Raw genomic sequence first — 24,188 nt, 5'->3', positions numbered from 1 at the left:
TTGCATGGTTTTTTAAAATATACTTTGTCACTTGAAAAACAGTCAAGTGTCATATACCATAATAACTGTAATAGAAATAAAAATGTTACATATAACAATGTTTTAAATTCAACTTTTATTCATAAAGATAAGCAAATTAAGAAACAGTTCATATTTACAGTAATGGCCTTAATTAATTAAATTTACCACATACATTAATGATAATGTAGTCATTATCGCTATATAAAGAGTAGCTACACATTTGTAATGTTACACAATGTGATTTCATTAATATGGAAAACAAGTCTAGCAAAAGACAATATAAATTAGATTTCTCAAAACAGAATATCACACGAACAACATCCACTATATCGTAAACCAACACTCTACCTCATCGCAGAATCCATTCATGTTAAAATACTGACAAATTAAAATGATATTTACCAAAAAAAGTTTATTCAGGTGTTTTTCTTTGAGATCTAGTGTGTGCTGATAACAAGACCCTTATAAATATCTGTTGAGTCATGAATGCACTCATTTTCATTCCTTCTCCAAAGATGCAACAGTAAAATCCCCGTAGTTGCATTCTCCTGGTATCTGATCCCGTCTCAGGATCGCTTGTTTCAAACCCCTAAGTAAAAGTAAAAGAAGATGCTGGTTAGGACGCGGTGTATCAAGACAACTTGCACATTTGCACTTCAGAGTTTCCTCTTACCTTTGGTCTTGGCCTTGACAATAAACTGCTTGCTCTTCTTCTCCAGCGTATTGGAGGCGGTGCAGGTGTAGGTCCCTGGGAGCAGTGAGGAGGAGGTAAGAACAGCTTCATCCTCCATCCTCTCCTGCATGGGATGGGAGGACTGCCAGCTGTATACAGGTGTGGGATTTCCTGTGGCGGTGCAGTTTAAAGTAATTTCACTACCCACTGTAAGGTCCACAATTTCTGGTTCAGGACTAAGGAACGTTGGGGGAACTGGAGAAAAGATCACAAAGATTAGATGTACTGTCACTCTGCAAACACATGAGAGCCTGTTTTAAGATAGGAATAGCTTCATGAGTTCAACATTCATGACTCACAGTACACAGAGGCATTAAGAGGCTCCGAGGTCACAGTGGGAGGTGGTTGTGGTCCCTCTGGTCCGAGCTCCAGCTCTGCTACACACCTGTACTGTGCTCCATTGTCAGCTTTGGTTGGCGTGATCAGGAGGATAGAAGACACTTGGACAGGCGAGGAAGATGTAAGGTCAGAGAAGGAGTGGTTATAAACCTCGGTCTGCCCTCTGTACCACCTCAGGGTGAGGTACTGCACAGGAGCAATATTCTGAACCTCACAGAGCAGCTGGTACTCTTTTCCTTCCGCCATGGGGCCAGTGTGGTTCACAGGCCTGATGGAGACGCTGTCTGGGGTTTCTAAATGAATAATACACAAAGGTCGTGTCATTCAAACAGGGCCATGCCACTCGTCTATCTCTACACTATGCAGGAGTTGACTCACTGTAGAGGACAAGGTTGAGTTTCTCCTCACACTGTCGTGGAGCTGTGAAGAACACCCCATAGCAGATGGGCTCCTCTATCCAATCAATGAGACTGTCTACTTTCCACTGGACAGACAGTTCCTGCTGAGTGTGTGCAGCACTGATGGCCGACTCCCAGCCCAGAACACGTACTGGGCGAGCGGCTTCGCAGCTGACTGACACCGGCTCCCCAAAGCCCACCACAACCCTGGAGGGCTTGAGGATTAAGGAGCAACCATCACCTGACACTGAGACAAACAGCTGCAATCATCATCATCATTATCATCACAGCTGGTGTCATCACCACCTTCCACTGCTAGCACCATCATGTTTATTGTAGCATGCTATTTGTGCCTATTATGTAACCCTGTTAAAACATAGCAAATAGTAAATCAAGAATAGGCCTAATGTTTATAAAATACATCTGTGTACAACAGTGAATTTAGAGCTTTCTGCTAATTATGTATTTAGTGAAGATTTACTTAGTAGGCCTGACTCATCTATACAGAATTTCACCTTGTTTATTTTAGCTGTAATACATAAAGTCCAACTTGCAAACGTGCATACAAAGTGTGTTTTTGTTGTTTACCGTTAACTAACCGGTAGTCCCGTTATGATTTTAGGTGCAGATATAGTGCAGCCACTTAAACACAAATAGGCCTATTTTAGGCTACATGGCTCCAGAATAAATACCAAATAATTCAGAATGATCAAATTATGCGAGGACTGTCTTTTAAAGAGACAATAACTTATTGCACTGATGGTCGTAATATTATCATCGACTGGATGTCACGTTTTCTTCCGTTTCCATTTATCACTACACAACTATTTCATAAGACAATTACTGTACCAAACGTCATCTATAACTCCAACAAGTGAGGAAAAAACACGCTGCCTCCAACGTCTTACCTGAGTAAAACATGCAAAGCGTCAGAATCCACTTCAGAAACTTGTCTCCCATGTTATTTTTTGCAGAGAGCCGTCGATTAAGGAGCCAGGGAAAGAAAATTCCAACTTGAACAAGCTTGGCAACTCTGCAGGGAACTATGTTGGAACAAAAGGGCCCCCTTCATCCCAGCTGACTTTGGGGGTGGGGGTAAAAGGGAAAGAGGGAAATTTAACAGGTGGTAGGCCTCTGAAAAAAAAAGAGACAGCCCAGTCCTTTGTAGTTCAGTGAGCCTTTGGCCATTTTTTGGCAGGAAATCATGGCCTACAAATACCACAGCAAACAGAAATAATGAAGACAGGCAACACTACACAGTACTAGTATCCGCTTTATTGTTATCTAAGCAGAGCAAAATGTGGTTGACACAAGGGATAGTTGGCACTTTTGAAGTATCGCACTAGTACATCTTCAATATATTCATAATAATTACAAAACACTACAATTTATAGCAAGTTCAAATCATAATACTTCTGTAGCCCAAACTTCTTTTTTAAACTGACAGAATAACCTTTGAACATGGAGATAAACCACATAATTATTTATTATGCTGTCAAGCGTAGCCATCGTATGTTGTAAAACCACTGATGATGATTTGCCTCTTGATTGTCAAATCATGACAGGCTGTGAGCAAAAGTTTGTTTTCACTTCTGCTTGCATACTTGTCTCCTATTGCTTCTGAACTCCATGTTTTGTACAATCCCAGCAGGCAGGAGTATTGGTGTTGTGCAGCTTGTAGCTTGCAGGACTCACACTGTGACCAGAATGCTACACAGCATATCAGCTCTGACCACAACTGCAGTGCAAGCGAGCAAATAATCAGTTGGTTTTCTTTTTTTTTTTTTCTTTTTTGGTGTATTCATGGAGAACACAGCTGGGAATCTCAATGTACAGATTACATGCTCACTTCAGTTTGAATATGCTACTTCTTCTTCAAGTTCTCCAGAGAAATATGTTCAGCTTATGCGTCTATAATAAAACTTTTCTTTTTTTAAACTCCATGACAAATTGAGTAACCTCTGCCAGGTTGTTATAGCAACACAGTCAGAGCATAAACAAACAGTGCTTTCTGGTAAGACCTTTGGTGTCAGCGACAGGGACTGAACATAAAGAACACGGTTTCAGGAAAAAAAAAAAATTGTTTTATACTAGTGACTGGAAGAAGGATAGCAAATACTCTCCTTTAGATTCACTTGGTTCACTGCTAATTAGTATGGCGGTCCCAGAACTGTATAATGTAAGCCAGATTGAATGAGGGAAAGAGAGGTGCAAGGGGTTGACAAAAGATGGCAGGGAAACATAGTAGTGAAAGACACTGGTTTGACTTTGCCTCAATCAGTATTCTGACAGAGAAGTTGGTTTAATTTAACAACTCATGTATATGCTCAAGCTGCACGTGCACACAATAGAGTAACATTTTAAGTTAAATTCCGCGTAAAACTTCTCTCACACAAGCGTTCCCTTCTTCAATCAATTCAACTTTCACAACAACAAAAACATACTGATGGAAATCACCTATTGGTGGCTCATAGCCAGGTAATTTCAATAAAACACCTGAATGTCTATATCTAAAATTGCAGGCACATCACAGAGTGGTCAGTCTTTTCAGTGCAAAAAATAATTAAACATCCCAGAAACTGTACCAATGCGCATAAAAATCTTAAATCTAAAACAATTCTACACAGCTAGAAATGAGCATAAGTTTTCCCAAGTACATCTACCAAAAATGATAATCACACAAACACCTAAACAGAAATACATTATAGTTCAGAACACTCTCAAGTATTTACTATACCTGTATTATTGAGTGTCTGGTAAGCATGCGGTAAAAAAATGAGCACCATTTACCTGAGTGGATGAAAACATGAGAAGGAGAAAATCAATTTTTGCCTTTAAATTTGTTTTTGTGTGGGGTTAGAGCTCTTGTGTTGCTTATAGAAAGAAAAAAAGGATAAGTAACAAGGAAATAATGCAAGCAATAAGACAACAATGGCTGTTAAAGCAGTACAGTCAAGAAATACCCACTAATATATTTCCTATGACTTATCATCAGACATTTTCAGTAATAATAAACAGACCTTTTTCCAGAGGAGGGCAGCTACTGACCAAAAAGGCATTTGCAAAGCATTAATGTTTTATTTTGGCCCCTTGGAAGCAGAAGAACTCTACAACAAGCTGACAAACCCAGTGTCCTGACCTGTTGTGGCCTTCTAAAACCTATTATGGCTAATGTGTCCAATACACATACTCCTTTCATATCTGATTTAGTCTCCACCATGCAGTCTAAGATCTATACCAACTCCTTACAAATATAGGCTATGTGGGCCTTTTCCATGTTTAAATTTCATCACCATCTAGTCGCTAACTGTGTCTTGTATTTGGTGTCGGTGCGCAGTGGGTTTATCAGAGCCTTGTTTGTCTGAAACAGCTGCCTGCTGCTGCTGCAGAGCACTTCAGATTGAACCATACATTAAACACGCAGACAATAAAACCAAAACAATGACCTAAAAGAAGCTAAAAAGCTCAGTAGAGAGTAGTGTGTTAATACTCTGGATTCAACAATGACACATTCACTCAGTGTGTTTACATGCACTTGCGTAACTGGGTTACAGCTGGCTTTCAAGTATAAGTAATTGGAGTAGTGGATTAAAGAAACCCGACTTCCCCTAGCTAGATTTTATCCTTGAGAAAGCCAATTTCTTGACCATATATGTGTGTAACCAAGTTTCTAAGCTGCTTTTAATATGTGTGAACTGTGCATGGGCATGAGAAAGAGTTCAGGGAAGTATCACTGTGACGACAGCGCAGTAGGATCAAAGGAGAGACAGCTACACGCACAGATGCATCCTCCTATTCAAAGTAATTTTATCCCAAATTGACATGAACACAAGTAGCCTCTGAACTCCACATGAGTCAATTTCCTCTGATGAACATTTGACTATTTGTGAAATCCAGACACATTCACGCTGTCAAGGAAAGCTGTCTGTCCTCTGCTTCGACACATACAATACCAGTGAAAAAGCTTGGACACACTTTTTCATTCAAGGGAATGGGAGAGTGTGCTTTTGACTGGTACTGTACACCAAAGGCGAAAGTCAGGAAATAAGGTTGGTGTAATGGAGAAATCGAATTACTGACCTGCTGCATGTATAAATGCATTACAGTAACCAGGTTACTTCAGTGCATGTAAACAAATTCTCTCATTATCTGCATATCCTGGTTTCTTGAGTGCGTGTTACCATAATGTTTGTTAATTGAACAATACGGATTAGTTGAGATTTAAAGACAGCTGATAGGATCGTGCATTCTAAAGTGACAGTGGACAAACATGAGCAGCAACCCACAAGCTGAGCATGCGGAACAGACCATAATTTATCATGCTTCTCCAAACACAAAAAAACATTTTAAAAAAAGGTACCATTTCATTGCAAAGCCATGCAAAATTGAATTAAAAAAAAAAAAAAAGAGTTCCTCATATAGCTCCTGACGAGGTAGGCTGTCCTCTGATATAGCTGCCTTTGCAGAAAGAAAATGTGCCGTCCTGTGTCACGAAAAAATACCCGCCAAGGAAGAGCAGGGCTGCCAGGGTCAGAAATACTCCGATCATGGCTGCAAGGGTCGTGTAATTCCCTGTGGGAGATGGGAGTTTATGTTATTGTCTCTCTGAGCTCACCTATGCAGACGTTGCAATAGGAGAGTTTCTCTGTTTATGATAAACCATACATCCCAAAATAAAAATGAAAACAAAGAACACAGCTATTAAAATCCCAGCAGTGGTCCCAGGTTGACCTGCTGGAGAACAACAGCATGGAGGAATTATAGAATGATTAACAATGCAAGACAATGACGGAGTAGAACAAGCTGAGAAACTTAATGACTTTAGTAACTATATCTTACTTTCAGCTCCGGTGACAGTGAAATATTTGGTTTTGGTGCCCTGGGTATTAGACACTGTGCAGTTGTAGGTCCCTGGGTAGGAGATGGTCAAAGTGGGTTGATTCTCATCTTGATTCTTATTCTCCTCTTGAATGACATGTGAGAGTTGCCAACTGTAAGACGGCATGGGATTTCCTGTAGCGGTGCAATTTAAACTTATTCTGCCACCAGCTATAAGTGTCACATTCTCTTTTTCAGGTTTGACGAAGGCTGGTGGGTCTGAGGATATAAATGAAATTAAAATACAGACAGAGACAGAAAAACAAAGGTGATTAAAATACAATCAGGGAAAGGCAAAACAATTTACAATTTCATTTAGCTGATGCTTTTATCCAAAGTGACGTGCATCTGAGAGCAAGGAATACAAGCAAGGATCTAGTCAGGTTAGTAGTCGAGACAAAACACACCCAATATTCTCTCAGTCCTAATACTATGATTGTTATAAGAAGAGGCCATTAAAAACTCACAGAGTACAGTCACATCATGTGACTTTGATCGCAACACAAGATTAGGTCCCGCTGGCCCAAGGTTTAGCCTTGCTTCACACCGGATGTGACTTCCATTATCACCTCTATGGGCCGTCAGATTGAGGACAGATGACAGATTGACTGGAGATAGATTTGACTCCTTGTCAAATGACTCATATCTTAATATCTCATTTCCTTTGAACCAATACACAGACAGGTTCCTTGCTGGTGCAACATTAGCAATGTCACACTGCATGCGATAATTTTTGCCCTCCACCATGTGGCCCGTTTTACTTGGCGGAGTCATAGACACACTGTCTGCCTTTCCTGTAAAAAAATAAAAAAGAGAAGACAAGTGCCAAAGTGTTTAACAAAACTACGACAAGTCCTGACATTTGTGGTATCGAATGATCAAAAACTACAAGTGGCCGGTTTTGCAACTTTAGATTAAGTAAAAGGTTACTTACTGTAAACGGTGACTGATAGGGATTCTGAACACTGGCCCTCAGTATTGAAATTGATGTAGCACGTTGGGTCTAGTTCCCAGGCTTTCAAGGACTTTATTTGTAGGGGAAGAAAAGAGACCCCAGGTGTCAGAGGAACGCCTTCATATGGTGACTCCCAGCCCATTCCTTCTATCTGGTTCGATAGTGAGCTGCAGTTGACTGAGATGGGGTCTCCATATCTCACCACAACTCTAGGAGGAATTATCTCAATTGGACAGGAGGCACTCACAGGCTTTCCTATAAGTACACATAGTACAGATTATATAGCTTCCAGTGCAAGCAGGCATGTATAAAGCAGTGTTTTACACAGCGTTATTGCATTGTCTGGATGTTGATCCAGCTGTGGCTCATAGCAGGTGAACAGGTTACAGAGTGGTCACCAGTTAATGAAGTATCTCCCCTGATGTCCCAGACAGAATGATATGAAACAGACTTGGAACACTGTAAATACACGTGTTTTAATTATAAAAAAGCATTTGCACTAATATGTGGTAGGGCTGCAACTAACTAATTATTTTCTCGATTAATCAATTAGTTGTTTGGTCCATTAAATGTCAGAAAATGGTGAAAAATGTCTATCACTTGTCCCAGAGCCCAGGGTGATGTTTTCAAATGTCTTGTTTTGTCCATAACAGTCCACAATCAAAAGATATTCAATTTACTGTCATAGAAGACTAAAGAAACAAGAAAATATTCACATTTGAGAAGCCGGAATCAGTTAATTTGGACATTTTTTATTTAAAAAATGACTCAAAACAATCTATCAAAATAGTTGGTGATTAATTTAATAGTTGGTGATTATTCATTGCCAGTGTAAAGTACATTTAATCAACAACTGTACTTAAGTACAGTTTTAGGTGCTTGTACTTTAGTTGAGTATTTCCATTTGATGTTACTTTATACTTCCACTCCACTACATTTCAGAGGGAAATATTATACTCTCTACTCTACTACATTTATTTGACAGCTTTAGTTACTTTTCAGATGAACATTTGAAACAATGGATAATATAACAAGCTTTTAAAATACAACTCATTGTTAAAGATGAAACCAGTGGTTTCCTAACTTTTCTGCCTGTTGACGTCTTACAAAAAGCAGTGTGTAGTCGAGGTCACATTTCAGATGTCTGAGTTGTTAACATCTCCACCAAATAGTGATTTTTCCCTCTAAACTTATTCTTTTCTCTACTCTCTTAATCATCTCATGACTCCCCAGATTTATCTGGTGACCCTTTGGAGGGGCCCCACCCTATGTTGGAAACCACTAGACTAAACTAACAAACTGTATGTAAAGTAGTTCAAACTAGCTCCACCTCCAGCAGCTACAACATGCTGTTAACACAGTGATGCTTCAGTATTAGTAATCTACAGATCTCATATATAAAACCATATCAGCCAGAGGGACCAGAAAATACTTCCACTTTCATAATTTAACCACATCATGCTGACAAAAGATACTTAAGTAGGATTTTTCATGCAGGACTTTTACTTGTAATGGAGTATTTTTACATTTTTGTATTGGTACTTTTACTTAAGTAAAGGATCTGAATACTTCTCCCACCACTGTTCATTGCAACTGTAATATGGGGCCCCCTGGGTGCAATCTTTAATTCTGGGTGTGTCCCCAAGCTATATTTTATTAATGTGAAAACAAGACGTTTTCACATTAATAAAGTATAACATTCATTAAAAAGAAACTTGCATAATAAATATCAAATTATGGTGAAAAAACTACATTAAAACTAATTGACTACAAATCCAGTTCTTGTGTTCCGCGTACCTTTTGTTAAAAAAATATGGGATAATGACCTACTGAAGCGAGTGAAAGTTAGGTAGACAAACACCAAGTTGCCCTAACAGGAGAAAGTGAACGGTGCCATGCGGTTGTTAAACTGTGATCCTCGAATGTAAAAGCAGATTACGATAATTAAATAATGGGCGTAGGCCGGACCGACATCGACGCTTTACGTTTAGGCGAACATGACACAATAATGTCACTGAATAAAAAGTTAACGAACAGAAAACAGATTTACCTGCACACGCAATTAAGCCAGCGAATATGAAGAACAGCATGGTGATATTGACAAAAAAGTAAACCAGGAACACTTTCACGGCTAAAAGAAAACTAGAAACGGTCCAGCTGATCAAAGATTATTTCCGAGTATTTCCTTACGCGGATACGTGTCGTCTTTCCTTTAACACCTGGTGACTGATCATAAAAAGTCCCGAAAACAAACTGTGCCAGCCTCGTGCTGCGTTAACGTGCGTCTCGTAAACTCCTGCTGCACTACTCTGAAGCACATCTGGTCGGAGTGGCGTGTCAGGACAGTTTTTGGGGTAACCAAGACGGGGGCTGGCCTTGAGGAAAGGTGGCTTGAATAACTTATTTGTCATTTTGAGAAACGCTTACCCGCCGAGAGAAGATACCAGTCTCATGTAAGTTAGCTGGATAGCTGGTTAGCTTTAGCTTAGCACAAAGACAGGAAACAGGGAGCGTCCAGTTGCCAGGCAACCAGCGGAAACTAGAAAGTGTACTGTGGTTTTCTCATGGATGTATAATATGAGCTGGATAGGGCGCTGCTGCTCAGCTTTGCAGCCAATTTTTCCCAGTGGCCATTCGCGATATAGCAGTGAAAAATCCCCCTGCGGCCCAAAAAGGATTTTCCCCATAGACCACCATTGTAAAACAGACGTCTGTAAAACTGTTGACAGGACACCTCAAACTGCAAACAATGTCAATTATGACTCTTTCTATTATGAACTTTTGATTCATGGAGGTTTTATTTTTGTAAAACTTTCCTCGAACCGAGAAAAGCGATTTGGGACTTCATCACAATGTAAATTCTATGGGCGGAGCGGGAGCTCGCGGGCGGGGCCAGCGGGGGAAACACTACTGCGCATGTTCAGTGGGCCGCACAACGCGGAAGCAAACCTGGAAGCTAGAAACTTGTTTTGGCGTATGCGCCGAGCGAGCAATTCCTATAGGACTGAATGGGCGCCGTTTTTAGTTCGGTATCCAGCTCTTATAATACATCCATGGATTTTCTCAATTAAATTTCAGCAATAAAGCGAATTAGAGTTTTCACTGTCGTGCAAATACATTAATTTTACAGCCAGAAGATGATACATGTTACACATAATATGTTTATACAATTTATGTCTGATCCACACCCCAGTCTTGATGATTACAGCATCATAAAACTCCCACTCACCCAAGTCGAAACTTTATGAGCAACTGGATTATTTCCGACAGCAGCTGAAAGCAGCATTATTTATACTTTACTTGCCAAACCTGCTGGTTCCTGGTTACAGTTACCAAAACAAACTTCCGAGGACTAACAAAACACAATGATCTTGGCGCCTTTTGTTTAGTATTTGGAACAGTTTTCAAGATTCCCACATGTCTCAGCAACATTAAACCCGACTCTGCAGGACAGAATAGGACAAAGAGAATCTCAGTATCTGACCTCCACTATCCCAGTTTAGACTGGTATATTGGAGCCCCTGTCATATCCCCCTTGTACAGTATTATTAATGACAACATCAACTCATGCATGTCAGAAATATTCAGGACTGTAAGGTTTCCTGATCTAATTCTCACCATTATTTCAGCTACAGCCACATACTCAGAGTATTTTTGTGAATTATTAAATTGAAGCCCAACTTAAAGCCATAGGTAAAGCATGTTTTCTTATAAAGTCCTTAAATGATATATTTTTCCCTTTTTGTTGATATGTTTAACCCTATTGGAGTGCACAATCAATAACAAAGCAATTTGTTTAAAAAGCCAAATTTTTAATATTAAAATATTGTTTTACATCAGTCATAAATATTTACAGCAGTATTCACATATATTTTGATGTCCTCATGCCCCCTAATATGTGAAGTAGGACTTCAACTCCACTAACTGATCCAATATTTGCAACATTTACATCCTTGTATGCAGTCCATTTTCAATACTAAATTGTTCCATTATCACTGTTTCCCACAAATAAATACAAGGTTTTACATTTACATAAAATATGATACTGAATATACAGTTCTGATGCAGACATTCATAGAAAAGCATACAACCGCGCAAATAAGACAATGTCCCCCATAAACTCAGAGCCTGACGCAGCGTGGCACAGCAAAGAGTCAGACACAGAGAAGACTACAAACTCAGAAAGGAGTGCAGAGTGGCTTACAAAGTGAAGTGAAACAACAGTGGGCTCAAATAATGGTATGCACAAAAAAATAGTGTTAACAAATTCACCACAGCTTCCTTCACAGATTCAATGTCACACTTCAAGCAGAGCCAATAAGCAAAAGAAAGCGAAATAGTGCATTTCCGCTGCAGTCTCAGGGTCCACACTTAAATTCATGTTGAGTTTGTAAAATAATTACATACACAGATCTAAGTTTGAGTGAACGTTATGGGGGACAGAAAAAACATCCATGAAACAAAGTCAAGAAAAACATTCATATCATATTAAATTCCCTTTGTGCTTATTAAAAGTAATAAGAGATACTGTTTTGGTATTTTTCTTCATAGCATAACAGTTCCTCTGGCAGGTCAGAGCCAGATTTTGATTCCTTCTTTTTCCTCCTTCTTCTCCTTCTTCCTTCTTTCTGTCCAGTGAAAACAGGTCAAATCCAGTAGTAAATATTGAGTTGAGAAGATCAAGCCTAGATTACTAATTTTTAAAATTATATTTTAAGTTATATGTGGAGAACAGATGTGAGAAAAACAGACTGTGTGAAGTTTGGAGGAATAAAATAGATTTCCAAAGAATCCAGTGTGAGCCAGCTGACTCAGTGGTATTCAGCCTTTTAACCACTGTTCTGGTGGCGCAGAGGTGCAGCTCATTCAGAGTGGTAAACAGATGTGCTGCTATGACAGTTTGGTCATAGGAAATTGCAGGTCCCAGCCATTGTGAGCTACATTGCCATTGTGGGTGCTGAGTTTGGGGTTTTTAAGACTGTAACGGCGCATCTTGGTGTTCTTGTAGTAGATGGAGTAGATGAAGATGAAGATGACGGAGATGACCACTACTGTGACGGCCACAAATCCAGCTATGAGGGGCAGGTAGTCCTCTGTAACAAAAATTAATCAAACAGATCACTCATTAATGTTTAAAAAAGTAAATGACCTGCTTTACACACAAGTCTCTCCATTTCTGACATGCATAAGATCAGTTAAACATTACATCTACAGTCATTTACTCCAAACATTCCAGTTGTTTCTCATTTTCTACCACAAGAAGATCAATGAAAATGTATAAAGATGCAAAGATGAAAAGGCTGATAATTATCTACTTATGATTTTAACATCATAACCTACGCTCAGACAGAAAGAAGCTATTTGTATGAGTATTATGAAAACATGGACGCCCTTCTGATTATATCGCACAACAGAAAACAAGTCAGTGTATAAAAAGAAGCTAAACCTTTTCAACAAAACTTACCCAAAACTCCAAACTCCTTTCTGTCTCTGTACACACACAGCATTGTATCGCTCTGCTCAGAGAAATCAAACGCTGCCATTTTTAAATAAATGTATATGGCTGTGAACAGAACCCTGGTTGAAGCTGGTTGTCTTTTGCTCAACCTAAATTTACTGTTCAGAATATATTACATCTATTTTGCTCTAATGACCATTTTCTACCTCACAGTCGCACAGAGAAATTGTGGGAGGAAATGACCAAGTAATCATTTACATGTGCTTGAACCTTTAGTCAGATGAAAGTTTGGAGCAGCATTAACCCATGATAATCCTTATACATTTTGTATATGGAGGAGCAGAGCGTAGTATACATTTAATGACTTCAAATCTTGGGACCATGATGGAAATAAGTGTTTTCACTTTAACATGTTATCCCTTGGATTTTTGTTTCTGTGTCTGTAATCCATAAATCAATCATGTCATATCATATCATAAATCTCCTGTCAGAGATCTGGTTTTACTACTAGTGAAAATATCTATTATATATTTGTTTAGTCATAGGTGCAAATTTTATTCAAAAATGACTAGCGCAGCACCCATTTGAAATGCACCTGTTCAGAACGGGCCAATTGCTTATTATTTCTCGAGAATCACATATACATGTATCAATTGACAAATGTATCAATTAAAACCAATCCAGACAGAGATTTAACCAGTGAGACGAAACTGAGGTTGAACCGTAGAAGCAGTTTAGGACCTTCCATTAGTTGATTCTGCTGCCAATCAAACATGTCTGCGCTCCCATTGGTTAGTTTTACATGCCATTGTCCCACTCAGCAAGTCAGAGCCCGGAAGCCCCACCCCGCTGTGATGTGACAGTAAATCAAACAGCCCCTGCTGCACTCAGACCCGAAGCTGAGTGGCTCGTTGTTCGTGTGTTTATTCAAAGTTTATTAATGTAAAGTATCGCGTGTTCAGACAACTTCACACTTGACACTGCGTTTCCCTCTGTCCTTAGCAGTACATCCGACAAGTGTGAAGTGTGAAGCTGAGTGAGAGCCCGGAAGCCCTGCCGTGATGCGGCGGTGGATATCAAACTGTCCCCCGCTGCACTCAGACACAGAGCTGAGCGGCTCGCTGTTCGCTTCTTTATTCAGAGCTTATTAAAATTAAACGTGTCCAAATTGCACCAAAAGTGCATCTGTCTCCACAGTAAATCACCTGTTGAGTGTTTGATGGTTGTTTATTTGTGCTCTGGAATGTAACCGCCTTGAAACAATCACTGTCAACTGTCACTCATGGGCTTTCTCTCTGAGAGAAGCACTGTCTCTCTCACGCTGACTCGTGCTCTTAGCTCTCTTGCCCTCTCTCTTTTTCAAAATCAGTCAGGAAACCCACAACAAAGCGTAACTTTTAAGGTTATCAAACAAAGAGAGATGTCGTCCCCTTCGTCTCTCTCATGGCAAGGTTTTACAGCTCTTATCATGAAGTGCAGAGACATACAGACAGACATTTCTTCCTTTAGTAGATAGATACAGTGCAGTTTAGATTTAGAGTGTTGTTACCTTTTAAAATCACTTCGACCTCATGGGATACGGAACCGATTTCGTTACTGGCGTTGCAGATGTAGGAGCCCGGTTCCGAAACGTTGAGTACGCCTCCAGAAACACGTGGCAACTTGTCGGAGCTGTAAAGCCACTGGATCTTTGGAGGTGGATGACCGTCAGCTTCACAAACAAGCCTCTCAGGATAACCGCTGAACACCGGGATCGCCTTCGGAAGTTTTGTGTTATTGATGACCGGCTTATCTGTTGAGAAACGAAGGCCGACAGAGCAGTATTCAATATTTAACACTTTGTCCTGTTGTTTTAAAAAAAAAAATTTAGAAGGAAAATATGATCTCACAATAGACAGTGATGTTGAAAGGACTGGACTTCAAGTAAGGAAGCTGGGGTCCCTCTGGTCTCAGGTCCAACTCAGCCTCACATCTGAACTCCGCTCCGTTGTGCTTTCTGTTCAGAATGACACTGATGGTAGATGACACATTCACTAGGGTCCGGCGGTTCATACAGTCTGTGTTGTTCTCAGGTTGGCAGCCAGTCACTCGCAGTGATTCTGATAAAAGAACATAAACATTTTGGTGAAAAGGAAGATACCGCCTAATGTTTTGCATCAGAAATTTGTAATTTCCTTCCATTTACGATGACAGTGAAGCAGTTTTGATAACAGCAGGGCTGCAATCATTGATAAAATATACCGCTCTGCCAACATTAACTCTGTCTTGATTTGACATGTACACACTACTGGACTTGTCAAGGGGAACATGACTACGTTGTTGGATTTGGTCTTTTCATAGGATTAGTTAACAATAAGAAAGACCAACCTTATCCTTTAATAGTAATTTATCATCACAATAAATGCACTTAGGGGCTGTGTCTATGTAGCTTTTTTTCCCATAATAGCTGTCATTTCTTCTTCATGAATATAAAACAATTATACCATGTTAATAAATGTCTGATGAAGTTAGACTAGCGCTGATAGATTTATCCAGTTTGTTGAGAGAGATTCCCCACCTTTGAATGGTGGTTCAATGGTTTCATTCCCGAGGTACCACCGCACAGTGAGCTTTCGAGCAGGAGCAACGTTGATGATGTCACACTGCAGCTGGTACGTTTCCCCCTCCACCAAGTTAGTGTTATTCACAGGACGGATGGAGGCGCTGTCTGGTGTTTCTGGGGAGGTAATTTACTTGGGAGTTAAAAAAAAATTATCATGATAGTTACACAATTTGAGAAGCCTTTTTAGATAAGTGCAAAAGAAGTTCCCAATACACACTGTAGAGGATGAAGTTTAAGGGTTTCTCGCATGGTTCTAGTCCCTCAAATGTTGCGGCACAGACAGGCGTCCGGTCCCAGTCTGTATTGGTGTTAACACGCCAAACTGTGCTGTTGGTCTTCCCGATGCCCTTCCAGTGTATTTTTTTGACATTAGTGGAGATGGTAGATGTTGGTGTGCATGTTACATTCTTGGCTTTGTCTCGATAGGATATCACCATTGTGTCTGGAGTTATATCGATAGGGCATGCTTGCTTGGCACCTGTGGAATGTAAAGTAAAGTAAAGTGTTATTCAAGTCAAAGTCAATATAAATCTGTTATGTTGACACAATCCTTTCCACTTCCTTTACTCCAGCCATGGAGTAAAGCTACAAAGCTCCATATCTGTAGCTCAAACGCGGCGGAGTCTCAAGAGGCAACAGGAAAAGGCTCAGGAAGGATACCCCTCCCATAGGAAAGTCTGCACTTGCTGCCCACCGGTCTTTGTGCCGTACCCTATTGCAATATCTAACATCTCAGTAAAATGCGTCACATTCCACCAAGCCCTTTTCCCTCTATTGCAATGTACAATAACTCTAAAATAGAAATATATTGTACTATAGGGAAACTCTAATGTCAATAGGGTGTGAGAGGTGGTTTAAAGTATTAGAATAACAACAAAAAGGTAAAAAAAATCTCACTATAATCTCACCAGACACACCTTACACCACCTAAGTAATGTTTCTGAGTTTCCACTAGTATTTCAAACACTCACTTCACGTCACAATGCCTATTAAAAGTGTAGGCTATGTGACATTAAGCATGTCTATGTGACTTTCCTGTCTCTCCTAAACCTCTTAAAATACCACTGAGTTGTTTTTAGTTTGCTCATCATCCCTCAACAGGCCACATAAATAGGCCAAAACAAAACTATAAGAATATTAGCCTTTAAACGAGCCATTTCAATCTCGACAGAGAAGCAAACATGACGTCTATAACTTACTCGACTCCGTCCCGTTAGACAGCGATAGCAGCTCTAAAGTCAAAAGGGCTGAAATAAGACGAAGCCAGTTTAAACCCTCCATTGGGTTAAAGTTTCAGCGGCTTTTCCAACAAGTTGTCGCCTCTCTTCCGTTACTCTGAGCGGCTGTAGTGTCTCCCTCGCTTCCCCTCAGCTGCATGGGTTGAGCCAGCGGCGATTTGTTGACTTTTTGGGAGAAAGCTAAGCTAAGCTATGGCTACATGCACTGCACAACTTCCAGCTCCACATAGCAAGAGAGGAAGCTGGGAAACAGCCCTGCCAAGCCCCCCCCACCAAAAGTGGGCAGTGGGCAGTGGGCACACTCATACTTACACACACACACACACACACACTCACACACACACACACTCACACACATACCCCAACTGCGTCTATAAATGTAGCAAGTTGGAGCGTTTTGACACAGAGAAGGAACATTGCTATAGATAGATAGACACATATATACATAACAGGGTGGAAGATATTTTCAGTTCTTTACTTAAAAACCCCCTACAGGCGTGTTTTAAGACATAAAAAATACAATGCCCCCCGCCCCCCAAACATACACATACACATATAAATCTCTGCTTGGAGTAATCATTTATAACTGATATGTGTTTCCCTCCCAAAAAAGTTCAGTTTAATTGAAAAAAAAGTTCACTTTGTTTCTTGAATGACGTACTCCTTCTCCCTCATTAAAAAAGAAAATCAAGAATACGTGAATCTGCAAATATTTTTTCATTTCAAAAGTTAACCACAGGTCATAAGATGTCTCCTACTTCACTGAAAAGTGTGCTCTCAGTGTATGTGCACAGGAAGCTTCAAGTTTCCTACTTGCTTAATTGTAAAGCAAACAGCAAAATCTACTTAAATTATCATGAATAGCTCCATTCAGAGACTTATATCATTATATATCATTTTATCGAATTATTGTTACTTATTGCATTTTCATATTGTAGCTGCTGAGGTGAAGCTACTGTCAACTACTTTATATGCTGTGGGGCAGTTTAACCTATGATAATGCACCATGTTGTATACACTGATTATATGTTTTGTATGTAAAATCTTAAATCAGCAAAGTAACTAGCAAGCTGTCAAATAAATGCAGCAGAGTAAAAAGTATAAAGAGGCATAACTACTCAAGTACAAGTACCTTAAAATTGTACTTAAATACAGTAGGGTGGAATCAGGTAATTTGGGACACTTTTGGTAGAATTACCAGGAGACCATCAAAAAAGCTGGTTACTCACTGATGTTTTTATAAGTTATCACAGATCTCTGCAGTATTTCTGTTTTGAAATTATGTTGTTAAGTATACTTGTTTAGAAACTACAGACCTTCAAACATACCAAGACCTCTTTTCTCATGTTGTTGGCATGTTCAGGTAAAATGGGACAACTGGTAAGGTAAATTGAGACATTCATTTTCAGTTCAAATATCTTTTTTTATTTGAACATATAGTATATTGTACAGTTTAACATAGTAATAGAGGGGCTGAACAGAGTAAAATAGGGAATCAGGTGTTGTATGAATACAAAAATAATTAACAATTGATTTAACCTTAAACCTTAACATAACCTCTTAAATGTTTCATAATTCATATTTATCATATTTCATCCTACTATTTTAGTTGAGTTTTAGTCTTAATTGTTAAAACTTAAAAGGGCCCAGTGAAACAAGCCAGAATACTGGAAACTGTTCATAGGCCTACTGCGCATAGCCTACTGCTACTGTGAAATTATACACAGTCTTTGCAGACAAACCCCTCATCTTCCATTATGCAATGGCACTGTTGACAGCTAATCCACTTCTCTGTCGCCTTGGGGTCACTTTTGTCCCCATACATTCTCCTACAGACCTTACAGGGGTAAAGTGTAAAATGTTAGTTTTAGGCTACTAAACTGTTCAGAGCTAGCAAGCGAACAGAGCTAGCATGAATGAATAAACTCTGATCAACTGTTATTGCTACATCAGCCTAGTCTAATATACATTAGCCTAGCGTATTGTGTATCTGTGCAAGGCAAAATGTGTGACATGGTCAATATAATACAAGAAGATGCCTATAATAACTGATTAAATCACAATCTTATTGCAAATATTAACACTTAAGCAACTGTCCCAACTTAGCCGAAACTTCTGTTCAGTGCTTCAAATGCTTATTCACAAAAAACAATGTGTATTTGGCAAATATGTCTATTATAATTAAAAGACTTCCTAAAACACTTCATCATAATACAGTTCTGCCAATTGTTAAATAGTCTGTTTTTGGTTTAGCACCCTTATTCTGCAAAAGTAAAATTCGATATGTCACAGCGCTTACTGACCGATTTGCCTGGCCTGATGACCTTGAAGGTTTTACCACACACTTCCTGGGTACCACAGACCGATCAAAATGATTGTTTTATGTTAAGTAGTATTGTAGCAACAATTCAAAGACGTTTTCAGTGACTGGCTGCTAATTTTTAAAGAGCACAGTTCCTAAAAGCGTATATGTCCCATTATACCTGATGTCAAAGATTATCTGACATCACCCTACTGGAGCAATACACTAGTTGCATTCCACCACTTGATAGATGGATATTGTACCTCACTATTATGTTTTAAGGAAAATCACTCTTTGGTGGACATATGCAACCTTTGATGAGAAGTTGCAAGTAGACAGATTCATTTTAAGGGGTCATAAGCTATTTAAGAGGATACATTTCATCATAAATACAATTAAATATTAGGAGTATGGTCATTTACAAAAAAAAAGTCTAAAGCACTGTATCTCTATCTCACTCTATCTGATTATGCATAATAATATGATTAGCAGGCTACCAATAATATACAAGCTATTTCAATTCTTGCATCAGCCTTCTTATTGCATTAAAGGGGTAGATACATTACATTAATCTTACCTTTTACAGTGACTCTGACAGTCTTAGAGACATTTCCTTTCTCGTTCGAGGCCTGACACGTGTAGAAGCCCATGTTGTACGCAGTAGCACTGTTGATTAGCAGACGGGACACTCCGTCGTCATTTTCCTTCATCACATTGCCAGCCTGGTAATATGACCACGAATACGTCGGCCGTGGGTTTCCCGTGGAGGAGCACTTGAGCCACACGGCAGAACCAACCTCAACTTCAGAGTCTTCAAGCTCGACTATCTGTGATGGTGGGTCTAGAGACAGCAAATTTAAAGAATGTACATGTCAGAGCAAAAGCAAGTGCACCAGTATAACATATTCCGTGCTATTAGTAGATATTTAGGATTTTCATCAAAATAACTCACATAAGATGTCAAGCTCCACTGTGTGATTGACACTTGAGAAACGGTTCGAAGCAGTGATCAAGTACTGCCCTGCATCACTTCTTGTGAGGTTCTCTGGGAGTTCCACCTCGTCACCATCTCTGTACCAGATCGTCTTAGGTTCAGGGTACCCTTCGACAGTGCAGGTGAGGTTGTGAGGAGCGTTCTCCAGTGCGGTATAATTGCTTGGACACTTCAACTCTGGTCCATCTGTAAACAAATGAATAAATCTGTTTATATCTTAATGTCAGATATTGAATGCCTGCATGTCTCCACGTTGATAAAACAAAATGTTTTTCCATTTTAATGCTCCTCATGCTTTACTGTTGTAAAGAGGGAAGACACTCACATATCACAAGGACCTGGATTTTCTTTTGGCTGAGGGCTTTACCCTCAGCTTCGATGATGTACTGCCCTGCCTTTTCCCTGGTCATAGTTTGGTTCGAGTCTACACGCTTTCCATCTTTCAGCCACTGGATGAAAGGTTCAGGATATCCTGCCACAGGGCATTGGTCCCACAAAGTTCCCCCCTCGAGTACCTCCACAAAAGAACATTGTATATCTGGTCCAACTAAACAGGGGCAAAGACAGCAACCATATATGCAATTTTACTTTTGTTTATTAGATGAAAAGCAGCTAAGACACAAATGAGGCATGATAACTGGCTTTTAGACATGTAGTCCACTATTTCGTCTTGTTGGTCCAAAAGAAATTACAGCTGCACTCCCTGAAAAACTAGCACTAGCACTACAATATAATAAAATGTCATTTTTGAAATTCAGACTTTGACACAACAGGGATTGAAATTGACCTTCTTAAAGGCCATAAATAACCTAAATATGTTTAAACCTCCCCTTCAGAAATATAGTTAAGTACAGATGATATACTTACACCTAACGGTAGTAGTAAACTCCTCTGAAGATACTTTAAGTTGTGGCCCTTCTGGCCCCAGGTCCAAATGTGCCTCACATTTGAACTTGACTCCGTGATCTTGTTCAGTAGGTGTAAAGCTGAGGACAGGTGACTGATCCACTGGTTCCTGACTTGGATTGTCAAAAGTTTGTGTGTGGAAGATTGTATCTCCTTTGTACCACCTCACAGTGAGATTTTGAACTGGTGCTACATCGCCAATGTAACATGTGAAGTTATATTGCTCCCCTTTGTTCATCTCAACATCGGACTTGATACTGATGGTTTGTGGGAATGCTGGAGACAAAGTAGAAGTTATCAGACACAATCATAGCATCATTCTGTTATATGAAAAAATAAACCAGACTTACTGTATAGAACAACTTTTAAGGTCTTGGTGCATTGAACCCATGTACTATTTTGAGGTGGATTGATGAAGCATTCGGCTGTGATGGACCATTGTGTGAGGTGCTCCACAGTCCAGGGCAAATGGTTGACCATCTTTGCACCTGTGCCTCCACTTGAAGCCTCCCAGCCCATTCCACCATGCATAGTCTCTGATGTGCTGCAGTTGACTAAGACTGGGTCTCCATATCGCACCACAATACTGGTTTGGCTCAACTCAATGGGACAGCAGGCACCTGCAGTGTGAGTGTGTGAGCATGTGTCATATTTGTATAAGTTCCCTAAGAGAAACATTTCATTACAAAGTTAGCCTTTTACCTATTGACAGTAAGTTAATTAAAAAAAGGAAGGCACTTCATCAAACTCCCATGTGGGTTTTGAGTGATTGCCCATTGTTTTTCAAAGACTCATGGAAACCTTAATTATAGTTCAGTCACAGAGCTGAACAGAAGATTTATTAGTTATTCATCATTGTTTCTGCAGTTATGCAATAGGCCTACTTTGTAAAACCCTTAATCATCTCGGCTAATGTGGTAATTTCTTAATGTGTCAGGTTGAAGAGGACCTTTAAAATATTTTGTCTATCACCAACATACTATATTTCTTAATCAGAGGAACTATACAGTGTATTGTGGAAGCCCATTTCTGTCAGAAAAAGAAAAAAAGTTAGTCATGATTATTTAAGTGCTCATGGTATGTCAAAAAATTTGACGTATTAAGTCAAGATTATGAGATAAAAAAGTCAAAACAATGAGATAGTAAGATAAAATTATGAGAAAAAAGTCTAAATTTTGACTTACTACACCAAAATTATATGAGAAAAGTCAAAATTGTGAGAGAATAAGTCAAAATTACGAGGACAAAAGTCAAAATTACAAGATAAGTCAAAATTATGCAATACAAATTCAGAATCTTCATTTAGCCTACTAACTCAAAATTTTAGCTTAAGCTACTGAGTCAATTCTGACTTTATTTCTCATAAGTTTGACTTTTTTTTATCGCATAGCATTTGACTTAATGAGTCAAAATGTTGACAGAGCCTTTATCTTTCATGAGCATTTATCTTTATCATGACCAACTTTTACTGATGGCTTTTACAACTTTTACTCTTACTATGGTGCTTCCACAGTAAGGATATATAGTGAAGAATTAAAAGGAAAAACAAATAGTCATCCCGGACTATATACAATATCTCATAATGCAAGAAGGACATGACCAGATTGTCCTTGACTTGACCTTAAAACTTTCACTTCTCACTTTGCTGCACTGCCTCACTCAAAGACAGGGTGGCACAGGAAGCCACAGTTGGGCAGGAAAGAGTGAACAGTTACTGCTGGCGACTTGATGTCGCATCAAAAATACTTGTTCACTAGCATTGCTTACGTCGTGTGCTTTCCCTGAAACGTTCCAGTATAACTTTTTTTTTTTTTTACAATACAACTTTATTAACAAAACCAATGAGCAGCAAACTTTATAATAATCAAAAACAGGCAAAGTAAATATCAGATTAACAAAGAGTGTTTCAATCACTCTTGACTTGCCTTATTTAGTAACACAAAATATAGAAGATTAAAAAATATATTTATGTTGACTATGTAGACTTTACTCAGCAAAGCGATCAAATCAGACTGAAATTTTAGTAGCCTTGATATTATCCTTATAATAGAGGATCACTAAGGAGATAGTGGATATACTTTCCTATACATTTCAATTGCTTTTTGGCTGATAGGTAGGTAGCCTTATTTAACTGTATTATAGTCTAATCTATCCATATATCAATTATTGTAATATTGTTTGGGCTGCTACTTATCCTTCGCACCTCAATCAGATACTTTTAATCCAAAAAAGTTTTTTTTAAAGAATGATTTCAAATTCTACTAGCCAAGAGCCATCTGCACCTTTGTTTAGGAAATTTAAACTTTTGTCAATTTATTCTTACTCTTCTAAGATGTGTGTTTATGTTCAAATTCATATATCCCAGGCAAAACCTTCCAGATACAGTTCATTTTCTCCCCTTTTATCGTCAGGCATTCACTCTTATTCAATGAGGCGCTCAAAGGACTTTCATTTACCTTATTGTCGCACTTCCAATCATCAATGTTTTATCAAATATAGAGGTCCTCATCTCTGGAATTCACTGAGTACAACTTTGAAGTCGTCATCTTCTCTAATAACTTTCAAAACACATTTAAACACATTTAACATCTTTTATCTAAACAGAATTTTGTGTGTGACTGGGTATGTGTTACGCACATTTGCATACCCGAACCCCCCCACCCCCACCCCACCATGGAAAAGTTTTGGAGACTCAAACTTTTCCATGAGATTGTTTTGAGAAGAGCCTTTAAATGCACCCCCAGTCGATTTTACTGACCAATCGTTTTCAATGTTCTCTTGATCACATTTATTGAAGGACTTGTGAAAAGATGCTTCAGTCTCAGATTTAATAACATCGTTGGGAACAGCGCACAGTGTATAATAATATGACAGTTTCTTTACACATGATACTGCTCCCTTGTGGTTAAAACAAAGTTCTGCATCTATATGGCACGTAATTACACTTTTACCTGCTAATTAGCTCCTTTGATTACCTCTTACCACGTTTTTATCATGTAATGTATTTCAGGGAGCTCTCGGTTGATCATTTAGCGTTCTGTGAAAAATACATAATATGGCGCAAAATATACATTAACCTATAGTTTACATTAAAAACAGTAACCTATACAATTATTTCCTCTATAAAGAAAAGCGAAGAAAATGAAAACAGCCTACCTGTCGCACTGAGGAAGAACCCCAAGAAGAGTCGAACAAATGATGTCCTACTTTCACTCATTTCATCCGAACAATGTCCCTCCTGTCGTTTATTCCAGGTCTGCTCAGCTTCTCTTCTGTGGTTGGGCTGTCTTGAATGGTAGTACACCGACGGAGTACATTTAGAGGAGGGTGAATGTTGCTTACATGCCCCCTCTCCCTCTCTCTC

General features: G+C 39.2%; 1 protein-coding gene across 1 annotated transcript; it reads right to left on the bottom strand.

The window, feature by feature from the left end:
* Positions 1 to 96: 96 nt before the first annotated feature.
* LOC122966987 (hemicentin-1-like) lies at positions 97 to 24,188 on the bottom strand. The gene is made up of 21 exons (XM_044331336.1): positions 23,981 to 24,188; positions 21,175 to 21,444; positions 20,786 to 21,100; positions 20,244 to 20,465; positions 19,877 to 20,104; positions 19,502 to 19,765; positions 15,602 to 15,862; positions 15,340 to 15,498; positions 14,672 to 14,881; positions 14,332 to 14,574; positions 12,222 to 12,417; positions 9,375 to 9,481; positions 7,304 to 7,579; positions 6,837 to 7,163; positions 6,331 to 6,588; positions 5,922 to 6,063; positions 2,400 to 2,557; positions 1,472 to 1,738; positions 1,054 to 1,386; positions 695 to 949; positions 97 to 610 (listed from the first exon to the last, which is right to left on the bottom strand). The coding sequence occupies exons 1-21, from the start codon at positions 24,039 to 24,041 to the stop codon at positions 603 to 605; spliced, it is 4,560 nt and encodes a 1,519-aa protein (XP_044187271.1). The 5' UTR covers positions 24,042 to 24,188; the 3' UTR covers positions 97 to 602.

The sequence above is a fragment of the Thunnus albacares genome, chromosome 17 (assembly GCF_914725855.1).
Source record: "Thunnus albacares chromosome 17, fThuAlb1.1, whole genome shotgun sequence".
NCBI lineage: Eukaryota > Metazoa > Chordata > Actinopteri > Scombriformes > Scombridae > Thunnus > Thunnus albacares.
Note: the sequence above shows the minus strand (reverse complement) of the source record. Positions and strands in the feature narration are given on the sequence as shown.

What these genes read in the sequence shown, in the direction of transcription:
- LOC122966987 (XM_044331336.1), bottom strand. Translation starts at nt 24,041, where the DNA reads ATGAGTGAAAGTAGGACATCATTTGTTCGACTCTTCTTGGGGTTCTTC. An exon ending in GGTCGAAGTGATTTTAAAAG is followed by an intron (nt 12,418 to 14,331) that starts GTAACAACACTC and finishes TTTTTGTTACAG; the next exon opens with AGGACTACCTGCCCCTCATA. An exon ending in TGGCTTAATTGCGTGTGCAG is followed by an intron (nt 7,580 to 9,374) that starts GTAAATCTGTTT and finishes GTGTACTTATAG; the next exon opens with GAAAGCCTGTGAGTGCCTCC.